This window comes from Equus caballus, chromosome 19, assembly GCF_041296265.1.
Source record: "Equus caballus isolate H_3958 breed thoroughbred chromosome 19, TB-T2T, whole genome shotgun sequence".
NCBI classification, from domain to species: Eukaryota; Metazoa; Chordata; class Mammalia; order Perissodactyla; family Equidae; genus Equus; species Equus caballus.
This window is the reverse complement of record NC_091702.1, coordinates 56,443,281-56,460,669: the sequence shown is the minus strand read 5'-3', so window position 1 is coordinate 56,460,669 and position 17,389 is coordinate 56,443,281. Positions and strand designations below refer to the sequence as shown.

Sequence of the window (17,389 nt, the reverse complement as noted above, 5' to 3'; positions counted from 1 at the left end):
TTTTGTATCTCTTATCATGAGAAAAAGGTAACAATGCTATTATTACTCACAAAGCCATGGCTCTTTGAAGTCTCTTTATATTGAAACAAAATAGATTTTCCTGCCTCTATAATTCCCTGATGCTACTGATTTAATCCTGGTTGTATTGTTACTCATGACGCTGCATCATCCATCGTGTCCTCCCGGAATACTGGCTTCTAAGCACTCAAAGCTTGTTACTGTGTTTCGTTGATAATGATCAAATGCAAATCTTACCTAGAGTGCTCAGAAAAATTTATTTTCTGCTCGTTAAATTTACCATTTGGAATTTTATAGTATAATCATAGGAAAGCACGCATTCCAACCCAGTCTTCTCTTGAACTCTTGAGATCGTAATCACTATTTCTAGACTGTGATCTCCTTTAGTGTTGCCTGCAACCCTGCTTCTCCCTCACTGCCACAGCGGGGAGGAAGGCAGCAGCTCCTTCTGCAGAGAAGCTTCTCACTGCCCTGCGTCTTGTCAAATTAGCTACAGTGATGCTGTAGCATCCTTCCTTAGTTACCTGTATGAATGGAGAAGGGGAACAGCAGCAGGGGTAATCTAACACGGCAAAGAAACAATGCTAATTTTAATTTTAGGTATTTTTCTTCCAAGTCTGTTTTCCTTAGACCAGGAACAGCTACATAATTTGTGAGGCTCCATGCAAAGTGAAAATGCAGGGCCTCTTGTTTAAAAATTAAGAGTGTCAAGATGGCAATACTGGGTTCCTAGATCAGGGGTGAGTGGAAGGCTCGCCCTCACTGAGACGTGTCCTCCAGCCACCTGCCAGCTGTGCCATGATGTACAGGGTACACACTCCTGACCCCAACCTCCTTTGTACCAGTGCTCAGGGCCCTGCCAGGGCAGAGGGCAGCTATAGTCACTGGACAGGGAGGGCGGGGAAGGCCAGGGTGGCCTGGGACACCAGAATGGGGGAGTGGTGGCCAAGAACCAAATCAAAGACAAGCAGCAGGAGGCAGGATGCCCTTGCACTGAGGCTACAAGTTCCCGAGGAATGTTGCATTGTTCCATTATACCACTTTCAAAACACTAATTCACAATAAAATTAAGAAATCTAAGATACAACCACAGAGCATTAAACCCCAAAGTGCGACCCTTCTTAGCACTAGGTCCTGTGTGACTAGTCACATGTCCATGAAGCTGGCCCTGGCTTGGACTTTTACCATTGGGCACTGTCAGTATCGACTGGTCATGTGGAAAGCACCCTAGAATTAGGCAGAATACAACAGGAGGAATGAATTTCTCACAGGTAATTTATAATTTGGATGATGCTGACGTGGGATATCAAGAATTGGTAATTTAGATTTCAGTAAATTCATTAGTTTACTACTGACTTCTTACTATTGCAGAACCACAGGCTGGGGTATGGGGATGGAGCAGGAGGGCCAAGAAAGGCCCACTGTTTACTGGACTTGAAAGATACAGACATTAGGAGCTATAAAACAGATAGATGATTATGTGTGCTGTAATAGAGGCATAAACAAGAACAATAGGAAAGCTGGGAGTAAAGAAACTGACTTGATGGGCAATGTGGAAAGGCCTCCTGAAGAAAAAAGGACTTTAGTTAGGCCAATATAGATGGATAGATTTCAACTGCCAGAGACTAAGGGACCGACCTTCCAGACCAAAAGGATAGCATAAGCAAAGGCAGTGAAATGGAGAGCACGTTGATAGATGTGCCTACATGCTGAGACGTTCCAGCTTTCTTTTATTATATTTATTGAACATCTATTTTCCACACACTGAGCTAGAAGCAGAGGATATAAGAATATAGAATTAGGAATCAGATAAACCCATGTTTGAACCACAAACCACCACTTCGCAGCTGTGTAACTGGAGACATCTTAACCACTCTGAGCCTCAGTTTTAGTCGTCTGTAAAATCGGTTTTATAGAATTATTATAAAGATTGCATGAGATAATCTTTGTAAAATACCCCAGCCAGCATCCTCAATCTAGTGAAGGAGACAAGCAAATAAGCACATGATTGTGCTAAGACATGCAGTGAAAGCACAGAAAGGAGAGTGGCTAGCTCTGCCTGAGGGTTTTGTGCAAGACTTCCCAGAAGAGGTGATGTTTGACCTGGGGGCTGAAGGGTGAGTATGCCTTTGTATATGAAAGGGAAGCTGAGAAAGATGCTTCCTCTTTATGAACTCTGTGGGGTGGGGGACAGGGAGGGACAGCAGGAAGAGAAAGGTGACCATATATACATCTACAGCTAAAAATAAAAAACAACTTTTCATTTCACCTCAACCACTTTTAGCAGATTTAAAATACCAGACCCTTCCGCTGAGAGAAGGCAAGAGACCCTCTGTGCCGAGTCCTCCCTCCAGTAAGACGTAAACAAGTTTGCATGAGAGATTCTGTAGCAGACGTTCTGTATATTTTCCTTCCAGAAGAAGCCTGGAGCCAGGAGAGAGAGAGAGAGAGACAAACTCTCAAGAAATGAGGTTGTTTCTCCCATCCTCCTCTGAAACACTTTGCTTAGTTGGCAAACCCTTAACAAGACATGATTGGCTTTTTAAATATAGGCGTCTTCGTGGTCCCGGTTGATCTGTTTTATCATGTGCTTGGGGCTTTAAAGAACATGTCTTTCTGTCTTCCTCCTCCAGACCGAACACTTGCCTTTGCAGACTCACTTCAAAGAAAGAGAGGTTGGCGGCCTCCAGCACGCTGTAAGTAACGCGGTGCTGTTGTGGGGGGATCAGCCTAGGTGTAGTCGTGGCCACCTTGCTTATTAAAATATCATCTGATTTCCATGAAGTTTCATTTTATTCACGTCTCTGCTATTCGAGCATCTTTAGTATGATTTTATGAAGTCCTTGAGCTTGCTTGTCTCTCTTAGAAGTAATCGATTTTTATGAAACGAATAATCAGGAAAGGGGTCAATACCAGAGATACCACAGAGCATCAGGGGAGTTCATTTTATGGTCTCAGCTATGACCAAAGATCCAGCAAGGAAGAAAGGTCAAGATGAGGATATGTTTGACAGCATTTCTTAGTCTCATTCGGGCATCCAGTCAAATACCTGTTCATTCCGCTGTGTCTTTTCTCTCATTCCCCGGTGCTGAATCGCAAGGTTTCTTTTGGTTGTTTGATTTAATCCTCTGTATGTCTCATGGACTCCTTCTGAGCTTGAGCCTTGCTGGGGGACTCCTGAAGTTCACAGCCTTGTTTTTCTCCAGTTTACCTAAACCAATACCAATTCCAAATTTCCAAACCTGAAACTGACTGGAGTCTCCGTTAGTCACAATTTTCTATTTAGGAGCTGCCATCACTCTTGTTCAGGTATTGTAAGCAACCAAATGACTGGAAAATGATAAGTTGTTGAACTCTACCTTGCCATTGAATAGCTCGTGGGATAATGAATCGGGGACACAGACTGTAATGAATTCTGTTCTTGCCTGTTTTTAGCAAGGTGCTAGAGAAATGCAAACAGCTGCTCTGAGCTAACGCAAGCAATGTTTGAACTTTTAGAATGGACACAATAGCAGGAGATTTGACTACGAAGCCGAGAATCCAGTGGGGGCAGACGGGATTCAGCAGATGTACCCCCTTTACAGTCAGATGTGCCACCGTGACCGGAGCCCCGACAGCCATCATCAGAGCAGCGGCCCTGAGAGAGTCTACATCAACCCGCGGGAACATTACGTGTGATTGTCCTCTTTTGTCCAGTGGGTGTTCTGACAAATGTTTATTCTTAGACTGGGGAGAGAAACTGAGGCCAATAATTATTATTTTATTCTCTCTCATATAAAACCATCTCAGTCCAAGTGTATTGGAAGTCGTGATGAGTGACTTGGAGCCAATAGCGAATTTCTTTCCTTCATTAAGAGTTTCTTAACCGCCAGCTGTGTTTGTGAACTTGACTATAGCTTTGTGTGTTTCTGTGACGGTGGTGTTTAACTACTAACGTTTGGCCTACAATGGCATGTTCATTTAAAAGCAGAGCATCTGCCTGTGATGACAGCAGTGATTCTCCAGAAAGAAAGGCCCCAGCTGGGAGTATTGACCTCACTGGGTCTCAGGCAGGCCAGCCTGTTCATCTGTAACTCAAACTGCCAAAAAAGCACTTCAAAATCCATTTAACTGATTATTTAGTTGGGATTTGGTTTTCCCTGACATGCTTAATACAGCTGTAATACCTGTGTACAAACAAGAGGCCTGAGGAAAGAGGCAAAATTGGTTCTATATCCAAAAAATCCCAACAACACAAGGCAATTTAAAACTTGAAGCCTGTTGGTTGCTTTTAGACTCTTGTGATATTGTAATATATATTCCTTCTTGATCACTAAGTTCCTAAGGGACACCTATTTCTTGCTGTTATCTGCCTTGTCTTGATTAGCTGTGTGCTAACCAGGGTTCTTCCCTTGCTCTGTATTGTTCCCACAGCTCTGTTCTTTACTAGCCAGATGAGCCTATTTCCCACCTATTAAATTCTAAAAGCCCTGTCTAGATGGCAGCCAGCCTTGAACCTGTGCTTCTTTTCTGTAGTATTGTATATGACAAGCTCAGCTTTCACTACTGACATTTCCTTCAAATTAATCCTACCCACACAGGCTTTAGCTACCCTCTGCATTCTTCAGACTACTTATTGTCCGTGTTTTATCTACCTCATAAAAGCCTGCTGGAAAATCACCATGAAATAACTCCTACTCTTAAAAGCTAGGTGGAAAATTTGAAAACTTAAAAAAAAAGCCCCTTCAGTATGACATGTGTACTAAACCTAGGTGTTGTCCCTTATCTCTCTTCCCCTCCTGTGCCTGGTCACCCACAAGAGTCAGGAGGCGCTAAAAAACAAGTAATATAGTGACTGACTTACTAGTGTGTCCTGCTGTACTCTGGTGCCCGCCAACGTCTGCCTTGACTTTTCTCACTTCCCTTTCCAGCTTTTCCTCAGAGACTGAAGGTACTAATTATAGTGGGGTGAGCGGGGGGGCTAGGAGGGGAGCATAGGTACTCGTGCAAATGTCGATCACCCTCCCTCACTTCTTAGGAAAGGTGTTGTTTTACTGTGTGTTCTGCAGGATTAGAGGTATATCACAGACATAAAAAACACTACAGGCTTGTCATATGTTAGGAAAGAGTGACATGAGCACTAAAATAAAATAGTACACATTTCCAACCTAAGCTTCAAGGGAACAGGAAAATATTAATATGATTTCTAATAAGATACCAAAGATAGGTTATGACTCATGTTGCGCGGGCTCTGGTTCTTGCTTGTGTTTCCTTTTTTTAGTTCCATGCTTTGCCAGACAAGTTATCCAGGTTGTTCTGCAGTAGTGTATTACTACTCCCCATTATCTGGGTGACCAACAATTCTGGGAGAAACGATGATTAAATTCTAACTCAATGTGTTAGCCAGGTTATTAGCAATTTAAAAGGTGATAGTTATATGGGATCAAAGGGTAAATTCCAAGGACCCTCATTGCTGTATGGCTGTGCTACCTCAGAGTTAGATTACTGCCCTTTGTAGCAAGCTGATGCAGAAAGAAGATATTTGACTTTATTACTTGGAATCCCATTGGTGAGTAACTGAAGGTGCAGGAATTTGCAATTGTTTTCCAACAGAAAGATGACTCTGGTCAGAGCTCTCCTTGACAGGGAAGTGTTTTATAAATGCTGGATGTTACAGAGGAGGAGATGTTGCAGTGCATCACCTCCTTTAGAAAGCTTTAAAAACATCTTACACATGGGGGTTGGTTCCTAGGGTCCTGCTGGGAAGCAGGTTGTTGAATTTGCATCACAAAAGCACACCCTGGATCTAGGGGGGGAGTAGCAATGTCTCCATTTGCACCAGGGAATGAGATTTGGAAGCACTGGGTTTCAGAAGCCCTTTGACTTGTCTTCAGCACCCTCCTTACCAGGAAGAATCCACTATTGCATTTTTAACGTTCTCCGTGTAGTTACGGAAAAGAAATTTCAGGATGTAGACACCTGTCTCACAGCCTGCTAGCTCAATATCCCCTTTGCCTCTCTGTCATATCTTGTTTCTTTAACAAACTAGTAGATTTCCTAGCTGATGGCCCCTTACATGGGTCACATAATCTATATGATTGCTTATCCTGGTGCCTCTCATCTGTTCTCTCTAAACACTGAGTGCACTAGAAAGGAGCTTTAAAAGGGTTTGATCAACCAGCCCCCTCAACCAAAAAGTGCCATCCAAAATTAGCCTCTTGATCTCTAAATTTGCAGCCTAGACTACTTGACGATGGCCATTTAAATTTGGAAGTAAGACTGTTAAAGGTCAGTGAGTGAGGCTTAGGAATATAAGCCACAGCTGATACTAGATACTCTTCCTGTAACTGGCTTACTAAAACACCCCGAAACAGAAATAAATCCCCAGAGCGCTTATCCATTTATGGTTGTGGCTTTGCATTTCAAGGTGGGGTGTGCATGCTCCATCTTAAACACACAGCCTTTATCGCCTATTTTGTAGGCAGCTCAAGCTCCAGGAGTGCACATTGTTGCTGCAGCAGCAGATCACCAGGTTCTTTGCACACCACACGAAAATAAAGCATCCATACCTCTTGGGACTCGTCTGACATAATGGGATAAAAATTTAGATTAATCCTTAAATGGCAGTGATTTATTATCTGTTCTGTGAGGGTTCCCCTATTCCTGGCCTTATGTATCTAAGTTTGTAGAAGTCCATGCTCTTTGGGGGATGTATTATAAAATTCTTACCTGTGCTAGGCTTCCCTGTAACATGAACATAGTAGATACTACAGAAAGGTGCTGTAAACTAAGTGAGCTGGTCCCCTCATTAATTTTTAACGGCCTTGTTTACCCCTTGGGCCAGCAGTTTGACCATCTTTTGAGAGTGATTTCTTAGGTCCTCTTTCACAGTGGTCTGAAATGCACTATGTTCTTTTTCATCATGTGCTGTTCCCCTAGTGCTGTTCTTTGTATGCAATAGAGCTTCCTGCAAGCCTCTGCTTCCCTGGGTGTAGCGGACAGATCCTTAGACCAAGAATCAGAGGAACAGGTTCTACTCCCAGCTCCACCCCTTTCCAGCCGTGGGAACTTAGACAAGTCACTAAACCTGTCTAGTGCATCAGTTGCCCCTATCCATAAAGCAGGGATTAGAACCCCTGCCCGTCAGCCTCTCAGAAATGTAGTGAGCGTTGAACAAGATAGTAATGGATGGGGAATTGTAAGTTCTCTTCAAACTGAAAATGCCTAGGACTCTATGACTGTTGTATGTTGAACCTAAACTCCCAGGACACTGGCCAGCATTTGAGTACCATAGTGTCCTCATGGAGAGCCAAATGGCAACATGAGAATTTCAGTTAGACCTGATTTGAATATAGTCAAGTGCGAGTGGGAGACATTCCTTTTACCATAATAAACATTTGTCAGATGGAAAGCTTGGTATCTGGATCTTAGCCTTTTAAGCTTTATCTAAAATTGAAAATGCACGTTGCCATAATGAGCGGGTGCTCTTATTTCACAGATTACTACGACTAACAGCTACCATTATTGAGTATGTAGAATGGACTGGACTCCAAGGCAGAACACCTTGCATGGAATCATCTCTCTGACGAGGGCTACCTCCTATTCTGTCCCCTTTCCAGGAGCCCCTGTAGGGACAAAGGCTCACACTCCTATGCTGCATCCCTACAGATTACGTTAATCATCAGTCAGCTGTTACTTCTTTCAAATCTACTTTTGAGCAGTGGTGTTAAGGAAGAGGTTGTCTTGATTTTTCTTTTTAAGCAGAGGTATAAGGCTACATGGAAGAAAACCATAAGAAATGTTCATTACAATGAGAGCAAGTACATATGCTTGTTTTAGTTTTTGAATTTCTCAAAATGCTCAGGAAGACTTTCATATCCAATAGATTAATCACAGCTGCAAAAATAACCAACCAAATAATTAAACTACTCCATCCCAGGTGGTTCGGTTTGGGTGGGCACAAACTAATGCCTCTTCCTCAACTGAGTTCTTTGACATACTCATCGCTCTGTCCAATTTGCTTCACCTTTATTGAATTCTCGGGGTGGTGGCACTCTTAGAGTGCACAGCTGGAAAGCTGGCTTTGGTAGAAAGCCAGAAGAAGAATAGGAAGGGTGTGAAGTAGAAATGTCAGGGCCCCACCTGTGGCTCAGCTCTGTGCTGCTCTTGTTCCTATGCTTGACTGACAAGCCTTTTCTTCCTTGGGCTGTTTGCAGACCTTATCAGAGGACGAGGGACTTCCAGTTCTTCTGTTAATCTAGAAACTATTTGCAAGCCTATTCAACTATAGACCATGATTAGATTAATCTTATTACACCTATAAAGGTATTTGTTTTTCCTCCATTAAAGAAAATTGTTGTAAACTGGACTTGGCCCATTTGGTCACTTGCAATTATTAGGTTGTGTGGTGGCCTTCAGTAGGTGGAGGTGGGTGAGGGCTGTAGTTGTCCTCTCCCCAACTTCACTAGGTGGTAGTTTACACTAAAATCAGATTTTGGACCAATTTCTGCGTCATTCCTGTTTACAAACAACTGGGCACCAGAACAGACATCCTTGTAACAATCAACCTGTCTTGTAAGCTTGAAAAAGTCCCAACTCTGTCCTTTCGGGAACCCAACAATACCTTATATGAAAGGGTTATTAGATGTGAATCCAGCAATATTCCAGCATATTCAGTGTCAGATGACCTGATTGTGTTTAACTTGTAGACACAGAACAGGTTAGTAATCTGGGAATCTCAGGGATAATGGGCTTGCTAGAGTCTTACACCCTGTTCGTGGAAGGGCTCGAGTGCCCTACAGTAGTTGGGTCAATCCACATGCCTTTAACACCACTAATTTGGCTATTGAAAATAATAGCTTATTAACAAAGTCTCTGATGTTGAGCTACAGATAAAGCTCTTGTGGTAGTAGCCTCTGAAGTGACTCGAGCTTTTCACATGCTAACCATCAAACTTAAATGTTAACTAACCACTCCTAGAGTGTATATTATGACTAATTAACATCTGCCAAAATAATTTAGATTACACTGGATATGACAGAAGTTATTAAGGATTCCTGCACTGGGGTGGGGTAGATGTATTCACTGCTCTGAAGTCAACCCCCCTGCTGAATAGAGTGTGACTGGCATTTCTCCTTGGTGACAGCCTTTACCTTCTGAGTGGGGTGTGTGTGAGAGAGAGACAGACATACAGGGATGGAAGTCTACTTAAAATTTGCAGTTGAAAATAATTTTGCAGTTCACACATACAAGAGAACCCTCACATCTGCAAATGTCTCACTATTTCAGGCTTATTTCATTAGGTTTGCTTTAACGTTATCTCTGCAAAAATGGTTAGAGGCAGGAACAGAGGGGCCATATTTACCTTGACAGCTGAAAGACGTAAAATATTAGGTTTATTTCTACTATATTTCCATTATTAGTTTAGTTATTCTTTATTCAAGTTTCGGCTTGATTGTGGAGATTTGGAGCTGAGTAGACTGGAGTAAAAGAAGATGTCAGAAATTCAGATGACACTAAATGTCTTTTTATCATACATTATCAACGGAAACCATGATGTGGAAGTTCCTTCTATATGTCACGGAAAAGGAAACGACCAGGGATAAATAAAAGGACTCTCCATTCCGATCTTGGGAATAAATCCCATCAGTCCATTCCCCAGAATTCTCAGCAGTGTTTGGGGGCCAAGTCCATGATGTGTGTCAAAATATACACCCCTCCACACCAAAAGTTTCTAGTTATATTCTGTATTCTTTTCCTCTAGCTGTGAGGTTTAGGGATAAATGCCTGAGTTTCAAGGGAACAGATGTTGTGAATATTTATGGAAAATAGCAATGTCTCCATGAATTGAAAATGGGCAGGCCCTGTCCTCTCAATGCTCCCATTCGAGAGCTACTTTGTTTACAGTTGCCACTTGCACACGATTTACACAGGAGACATGTCAGCTGGAACCAAGGAGATAAATTCTTATACTTAAAATTATTAGTAGATTATAACTGCCATCCCAAACAATCTTCAATAAACAAAACCCAGCTTTCTGAGATAGTTGACTCTTTCGCTCCATCTAGAGGTGGAAGACCAAATGGTTGCCCTCTTGAGGTTTTCCCAGCCCTGCCATTTACCGTTTTATGACCAGGTGCCCTATGGCCCAGGAGGATCCTTGGTAACATGGCCTAAACTGGTTGTATTTATTGTCATGGCATGGGATTGGACTATGAAAGTTGATTAGAGGAGAGCTTGAGGGAAAGCCTCCCTGGGAATCCAGAACATCAGATTTGCTACACTGGCTTAGCACTGGGGCCCATCCCGCTACAAATATGTATGACAGCCAAAAAGAGATGTTTTATGTTTCTCCTCCAGAGGTTAGGAATGTACTTCAAACATTCACAGTGTCCTTTAGTAACTCACAGGGGATCTGTGAAGCCCAGGGTTGCACGTGATTTTCTAAGTGAAGGAACACCATTGTTTTGGTTTTCAATATTCTTTCCAATAACGACCGGTATTTCTTTTAATCCGCCCTAACACATTGATCAGGCTAAATTAAATTCCTCTCTTAAGCTGTGTTGACGGCTCAGTATCCATCCTATTTTAACTACAGGCAGCAGTATTTAGTCCTAAATGCATTAGTTTGCACTTGCTCACACTGTGGCTCATTTATGCCTCTGCTTTTTCACGTGGTCCTATGAGAACTTATCATGTATATTCGGCTGAGCACTTCGATACCCAGAAGAGCATTCGGCATCTTAGGTTTCATTGTGTACTTGAAATTCCAAGTCCTTTGTAAAAAAAAATGTTAAGTAGCTGGTGTTGCTACTGGATCCCTAGATTATTCCACTTGTCCATCCCGAAAAGTTCCTGTTTATCCTCTGCCTTCTGTTTCTATTTCTAAGCCAATGCTTTAAGACATAACATCTGCCGCAGCCTGTTCCCTCTCCACGTGGTCTTAACCTCTTAGCTTCTTTACTTCTCACTTTCACCCCTGTAAATTAGTACTCTCTACCTCACAGGGGTTTTAGGGAGGGAAAAATAGGATGTTTAAGGGTTGTCTTCAAGAGAGGTCCTACTTTTAGAGTGATTTTATAAACGCCTCTTGGCTTAGAAATGAGAAACTCTATAGCTATTATTTTTTTCCTATTCTTGTTTAGCTATTTTTATTTCTGAAAAGTGATCTCTGTCTAAATAATGTTTTTACTCTGGTTTTGACTTTCTTCCCATTAACCCTTTTCTCACTAACTCCTACCTTACCCATGCTCTGAACTTTTTATGTACAGAGCCAGAACGAATTCTCTCCCAACAAATCCCACATAGTTTTACTTCCATCATGGAGCAAGTTAATGTCCTCTGTAAAGAGACGTCTGGCTAATGATCTCATTTGGCCCTGGCAAGATCTCACCACGTGCCTTGGTTCTCCCTGTATAAACTGAGGTTAGTTCTGCTATTTCACAGCACATGGGTGTTGTGAGTCCTAACTAATAAATAGTGAAAAGCATTTTGTAAATGCCCTGTACCATATAAATGCATAGTGAATAATCTGGAGAGTCTTCAAGGAGAAATGTGTTCTTGTGTAGCTCAATTCGCCTATTTTTAAAAGAAATATTTTACTAACCTGTTTTTTTTTTAAGTGAAAATTAGTTTCTAGTCATTTGAACTATTTTTATTTTGATATATAGGAATAAATCAATAGTATATATTCTTGCTTGTCAGAAAACACCCAAGTTGTATTTTAAGTGTTAAAACTGAAAGGGTTGCATAACAATGTAGTGGAGCAGGGGGAGGATTCTAGCTCAAATGTGGTGAAATAGAGAACTATGAAGATTAGGTGTGATTTTGAGATTGTATTATAAATAGTAGATGTTAATGTAGTTGTTTTTTAGATATTCTTTATTTTTGAGTTACCAGAAATTGTCTTTTATTTTTGCAGTTTTGAACTATATCGTTCCTGATGTGTTTTGAATAAAGTTTTTATCAACTAAAGTTTTTCATTTACATTATTATCAATAAATCAATTATGATTAAAATACATGTAAAAATTAATAACCTAATTACATAACTATAAAATTCAAGATCTGAAGAACATCTTTTATCAAAAGGGTAAGTTTCTACACTGGAGTCGTTTTATCAAAAAGATTTTAAAAATAGTAACCAAAGTACTTTTATACTTCAAGCAGTATTGGAAATGTTTTTTTAAACATGTAACAAGTTACATGTTATGATAATTTCTTTGAAAATTGCGTAATAGTTTTTTTTTATGAAGCTAAATTTATTCCACTTAAAGAATTGTTCTTCATGCCTGATTAATCCTTAGGTGTTAAAATGTACTTCCTCGTGAAATGATTTTGGTACTAGATGGTAACTTCTTAAGTGTTATTATGGCATCTATGATGGATCCTTGAATTTTGTTTTAGGAATGGAAGCTTTACTGGTCTGTGAAATCTCAAAGTCTGGGAACCACTTTAATAAAAAAAACCTTTTATTGAGATACCATAAAATTCATCTTTTTAAAGTATAAAACTTACTGGTTTTTAGTGTATTCACAGAGTTGTGCAATCGTCACCCCGCAGTCAATTTTAGAATATTTTCTAATTTCTAATTTTAGAATATTTTCAGCCAGAAAGAAACCCACTGCCATCCTCTCCTCACGCCCCCCCCACCCCCACCCCAACCCCTGGCAACCACCAGTTACTTTGTGTCTCTGTGGATTTGCCTATTCTGGACATTTCATATAAATGGAATAATATGATATGTGTCCTTTGTATCTTGCTTCTTTCATTTAGCATAATGTTTTCAAGGTCCATCCATGCTGTGGCATTTATCATTCATTTCTTTTTATTGCTGAATAATATTCCATTGTAGGGATATACCATATTTTATCCATTCATCAGTTGGTGGACATTCGGGTTGTTTCCACTTTGGGGAAATAATTATGAATGATTATGAACATTCGTGTACAAGTCTTTGCGTGAACATATGTGTCTATTTTTCTTGCATATATATATCTAGGAGTGGAATTGCTGGATGATATGGCAACTCTATGGCTTAACCTTTTGAGGAGCTGCCAAACTGTTTTCCAAAGCTGCTGCACATTTTACATTCCCGCCAACAGTGTATGAGGGTGCCCGTTTCTCCAAATCCTCCCCAACTCTTTTTCTTATCTGTCTTTGTGACTATAGCTATGCTAGTAAGTGTGAAGTGATATCTCACTGTTTTTTATTTGAATTTCCCTGATGACTAACAACGTCTGTTTTCTACAACGCTTTAAGTTTATTTCATGGGCCACATAAAAACAGGCTGTAGGCTGGATTTGACCCACAGTTAGCCAGCCTCTGACCTAGAGGATAGAATCAGTAGACAAATACATTAAAATGGCATTATAAATACAATCTGTTGTTCAAGACCATAGAGGAAAGCATAAGCCTGTTAAAGGGAGAGGTGGAATATTAAGAAGAAAACATGTAATAGGGTGCTGATAAATCTGCTTGCTGGATTAAAAAAAAAAAACTTGGTTTGCAACATTTGCTGATTCCCACAGTGTAAATACTCCCATCATAGCCAATTCTAAGCTGTTGACGTGACACCACTAAAGTTGGGAAGGGACATGCGCAATTGGCACCTGCAAGCTGATGCCAGCTGACTCTGACACATCGCTGACATAAGCCGTGTCTAACTGTGCACGTACCACATGCGATCAGGAGCTGCAGCTCCATCTTCAAGGCTATCGTCGGTCTTCTCCACTCCTCCAACCGACCAGTAGGAGGGAGACTAGCCATCCCCTCCCAGTGTATTATTAGACTCTCAAATAGCCTTTAGCTCTTTCTCAGTCTTTATTACTCTGGAATCATGGCCACATTTCCACAAGGCCAATAAGTGCAAACACATGCGCACTCCTCAGAATGTCAAAAAAGTGTTGGAATAAAATCAAAGCAACAAAGGTGAACATATTCTGGTCCATCCAAAAAACTTCCTGGAGAATATATTTTACCTGGGTTTTGAAGGGATAGGAAATGGCCAGGTAAACAAAAAGACCAGACGTGGTCCAAACATATAGATGGTTTGTGCAGGAGTTCAAAACTGGGAGTCAAAAAAATAAATTGGAAAAGATGTGTCTCGGTGGTGAAATATGAAATCGCGAACTCTTGTGATCAGATATTTTCCCCGTGAGTTTCTTCTCCCCAGAGGTTCTGGGAAAAGACTCGAAAGATTTGTGCCTTTATCAAGAAGCACAATATAAGGGAAAGAAATGTCCTTCTACACCCTCTGAAATTGCTGCAAGAAAGCTGTAGAAATTAGATGATGAAACCTCCAGACAATGAGTAGTTCATATCTCAGACTTTCAATAGCTCTTTGACATTCTGGTCTAATGTGTTCCCAGACTGGTGTTAGTTCATGGACTGTGTGTAAGAATAACCTAGCCTTCCTGTCCACTGTCTCCTGGGCTTCCCTGCCTTTTCTAAACACTTCCCTTCCTGCTGATGGTAAAGCCCAAAGGTACAGTGTGGGGTGATGCTTTTGACCCATATTTGTGAGCTCAAACCAAAGTGAAGAAGCACCTGTGCTGGCAGAAGTGGTCCTTATGTTACCTTGCTCCATGTGGCAAGGGTGGAGCTCTTCATTGCTTAGAACTCACAATTGCTAACTCCCCAAATTTGAGATTTCCTAGTAGAAATGTGTAGGGCAGAGAGACCTGAAGAATCTGTGACTTCTCTGTAAACTCTCCTGTTCTTTTGTTGGCTAAAGAGAACACAAAGGCTTTTCTAAAATGCAAAGGACATTCTAGCACAGGGGTCCCCCACTGTGATCTGTGCCACCTTCCTGGGTTTCCTGGCTACAGGGCTACTTCCCAAAGTCAGGCCTGTTATACCTGTGTTCACTAACTCAGGTTCTCAAACTTTAGCTTGCATTAGAAGCACCTGGAGAACTTGTTAAAACTCAGATTTCTGGGTCCCACCCAGAGTTTCTGATCCAGGATGTCTGGCAGGGCCCTGAGAAGCTGCATTTCTAGGAAGTTCCCTGGAGCTGCTGCTGCTGCTGCTGGTCCAGGGACCCCTGTAATCTTCTCCAGAACTCTCTGTGGGTCAGGCCCCCGTGGCTGCTACTCTCACCTTGCTGCTCACTAGGATAATTGCATCCGCCTGGCTTGCTTCAGGCAGTTACACATGGCCTCTGTTATTTTGGGGTCCTATCCTTTGGAGTTTGATCCTAGCACCATCCGTGGTCCTTCCATTTCTGCTGAACATTTCAGTGATGCTGGAGCCCCTCTTGCCAGCATGTTCCTGATGGCCTTGATAAATCGTGTGTCCTCCCAGACTTTCTGTGGAATATAATCCTTTGGTTGGTTTTTGGGCCTCGCATGATATGTAATATATCCACTCTAGCTTGTCCACATTCCTGAGCCTTTTAATTCTTTCTTCCTTAATCTGCCAAGGAAATTTTGGCCTTCCAACTTGACTTAGTAGGGCCATTGCTTTTTCCATGCTTCTAGGAACCATCCTAGCAGCAAGGTAACACCATCTCCTAGGGTTCTTGCCAAGATGTAATGAACTCTCCTTTCTCCAACTTTAATGTTCCAGCTCCTCTTCATCAAGGCGCCTGAGCACCCAGGCCCCCTGGTCCTGCCCTGGCATCTGCCAGTATGCGGTGACCAGGCCTGCAGCAACTTTGGGTTAGGCTCCCTCTTCTCCCTTATCAGGCCCAGCATGTCCCTAGGTGATTATGCTATGACTTAATCCTACTTACAGGCCTAGTAGCCAAGAGGAGAGGTGGGGGTGGATCTTGAGTGGGCACATGCTGTCTCGAAGAGGGGGAAACTGCCTTGTTTTCAAGCAAAAAGAGTGCTAACTCCAAGTAGGGAGAGTAGGCCACTTCTGCAGGCTCAGAGAGTGCAGAGGAGTTCGAGGGTGAACAGCAGGCCGGATTTGCCCAGGATGGTCCCACTTTTAGCATCAAGAGTCCCACATTCCAGGAAACCCCTCAGTCTCTGGAAACCGGGACAGCTGATCACCCTAGGATTCTGGGGATTCAACATTTTCAGGGGGATCTTCCCAGATGTTCCTGTCCCAAGTCTCAGGGTCCCATTTTGCCCACCAGGTCTGGGTGACAGGCATGCTTGGCTGGGTGTTTACCGTCTCTGGACATCAGCACTCGATTTAGTCCTGGGTTGGGCCTCAGCTGCAGGATATGAGAGCCTCTGTAAACTACCGGGGAGACTGGCTAGTGCATTCACTCCATAGATGTGTGATTCCATTCTACCGGGCCGCAGGATGCTGCGTTCCATCTCTCACCAGTGGGTCCTCATTGACTGCCAGGTGGCTAGTGATTCAGCTCCAAAATCCTATCTTATTGACTCCTTTCTAGGACCACTCCTAGATGAAGGTTGCGCCTTGGGTTCTCTCAAAGCAGAGGCTGAGGTGGATTTTGGTGTGCAGGGTCGTTTTTTAGAGATGAACATCTGTGGAAGGGACAGGGCAGAAGCCAGATCGGGCGGAGTGATGGAAGAACTGAGGCAGGTCCACAAAGCCTCCCCCACCCCACGGGGAGTTCTGAAGCATACACAGCCCGTCAGAGTTGTCCCGCCTTGGGCTGAAATGGCCAAGTTTCCATACCCCTGCCTCGCTCGGTTGCTGCACATGGGCTGCCCCAGGAAGGGTATGTTTTTGGGTGAGGAGGTCCTCTGCAACCATGCAGGCTGAGAGCTGGGGCGACAAGTCCTTCTTCAAAAGGGGATATGGGCAACATATTTCTACTGCCCACACCAGGAAGCACATTGAAGGAAGCTGGTTATTGTCATTAGATTGGCTACTACTGATTTATTTATAGGCTAGGAAGGCTCTGTAAACAGCAAGATAATATTTAAGTTATAACATGTTATCTCCCTATATTTTCCTCCTTCCTTTTCTCCATCGAAGGGGGTAGTGACCTCTTATGTTCCCTCATCTCAGAGGAGGTTCATTCTGTTCTTTTCTGGATTTTTCCTTAGAAGCCTAAAACCATTGTTCTGTGAAGAAAGTGTGAAGAGAAGGCAATTTCTCTCAAACTAAAAAGGATGCTGCGGGCTGGTAGGTCCTACAAGAAATACAGGCATTCAGGTTGCTTCTGGAATTTCCCTGCATGTGTATCAGAGCCTCAGAGGGGATAGTTAGCCAGTGAATATGGGAGGCAGGACTGGCCTGTGTCCTCATCCCGGCTAGGAGTCAGCACAGTGTAGGCCTGAAGAGACATGTGGGCTGAAGCAGCAGGTGTCTGAGCAATAAGTTCCAACTGCCACTGCCGTCACCACCACCTTGGTGATGTGCAGGACTCCAGAACTTTGAAACAACCCTGAAATAGAAAAGGTAAGCCAAAGAACGTTGCAAGAAGAGCTTCAAATTTCCAACTCACCTGCTGGGATGGAAACATG

General features: G+C 42.5%; 1 protein-coding gene across 1 annotated transcript in view; it reads left to right on the top strand.

Annotated features, from left to right (window-relative positions):
- The window catches only part of NECTIN3 (nectin cell adhesion molecule 3), a 135,367-nt gene extending 122,892 nt beyond the window's left edge, over positions 1-12,475 (top strand). The window contains exons 8-9 of the mRNA XM_023623805.2: positions 2,652-2,714; positions 3,517-12,475. Of these exons, the coding sequence (XP_023479573.2) occupies positions 2,652-2,714; positions 3,517-3,696 (243 nt within the window). The 3' untranslated portion in view covers positions 3,697-12,475. The remainder of the gene's footprint in view (positions 1-2,651; positions 2,715-3,516) is intronic.
- Positions 12,476-17,389: the final 4,914 nt, after the last annotated feature.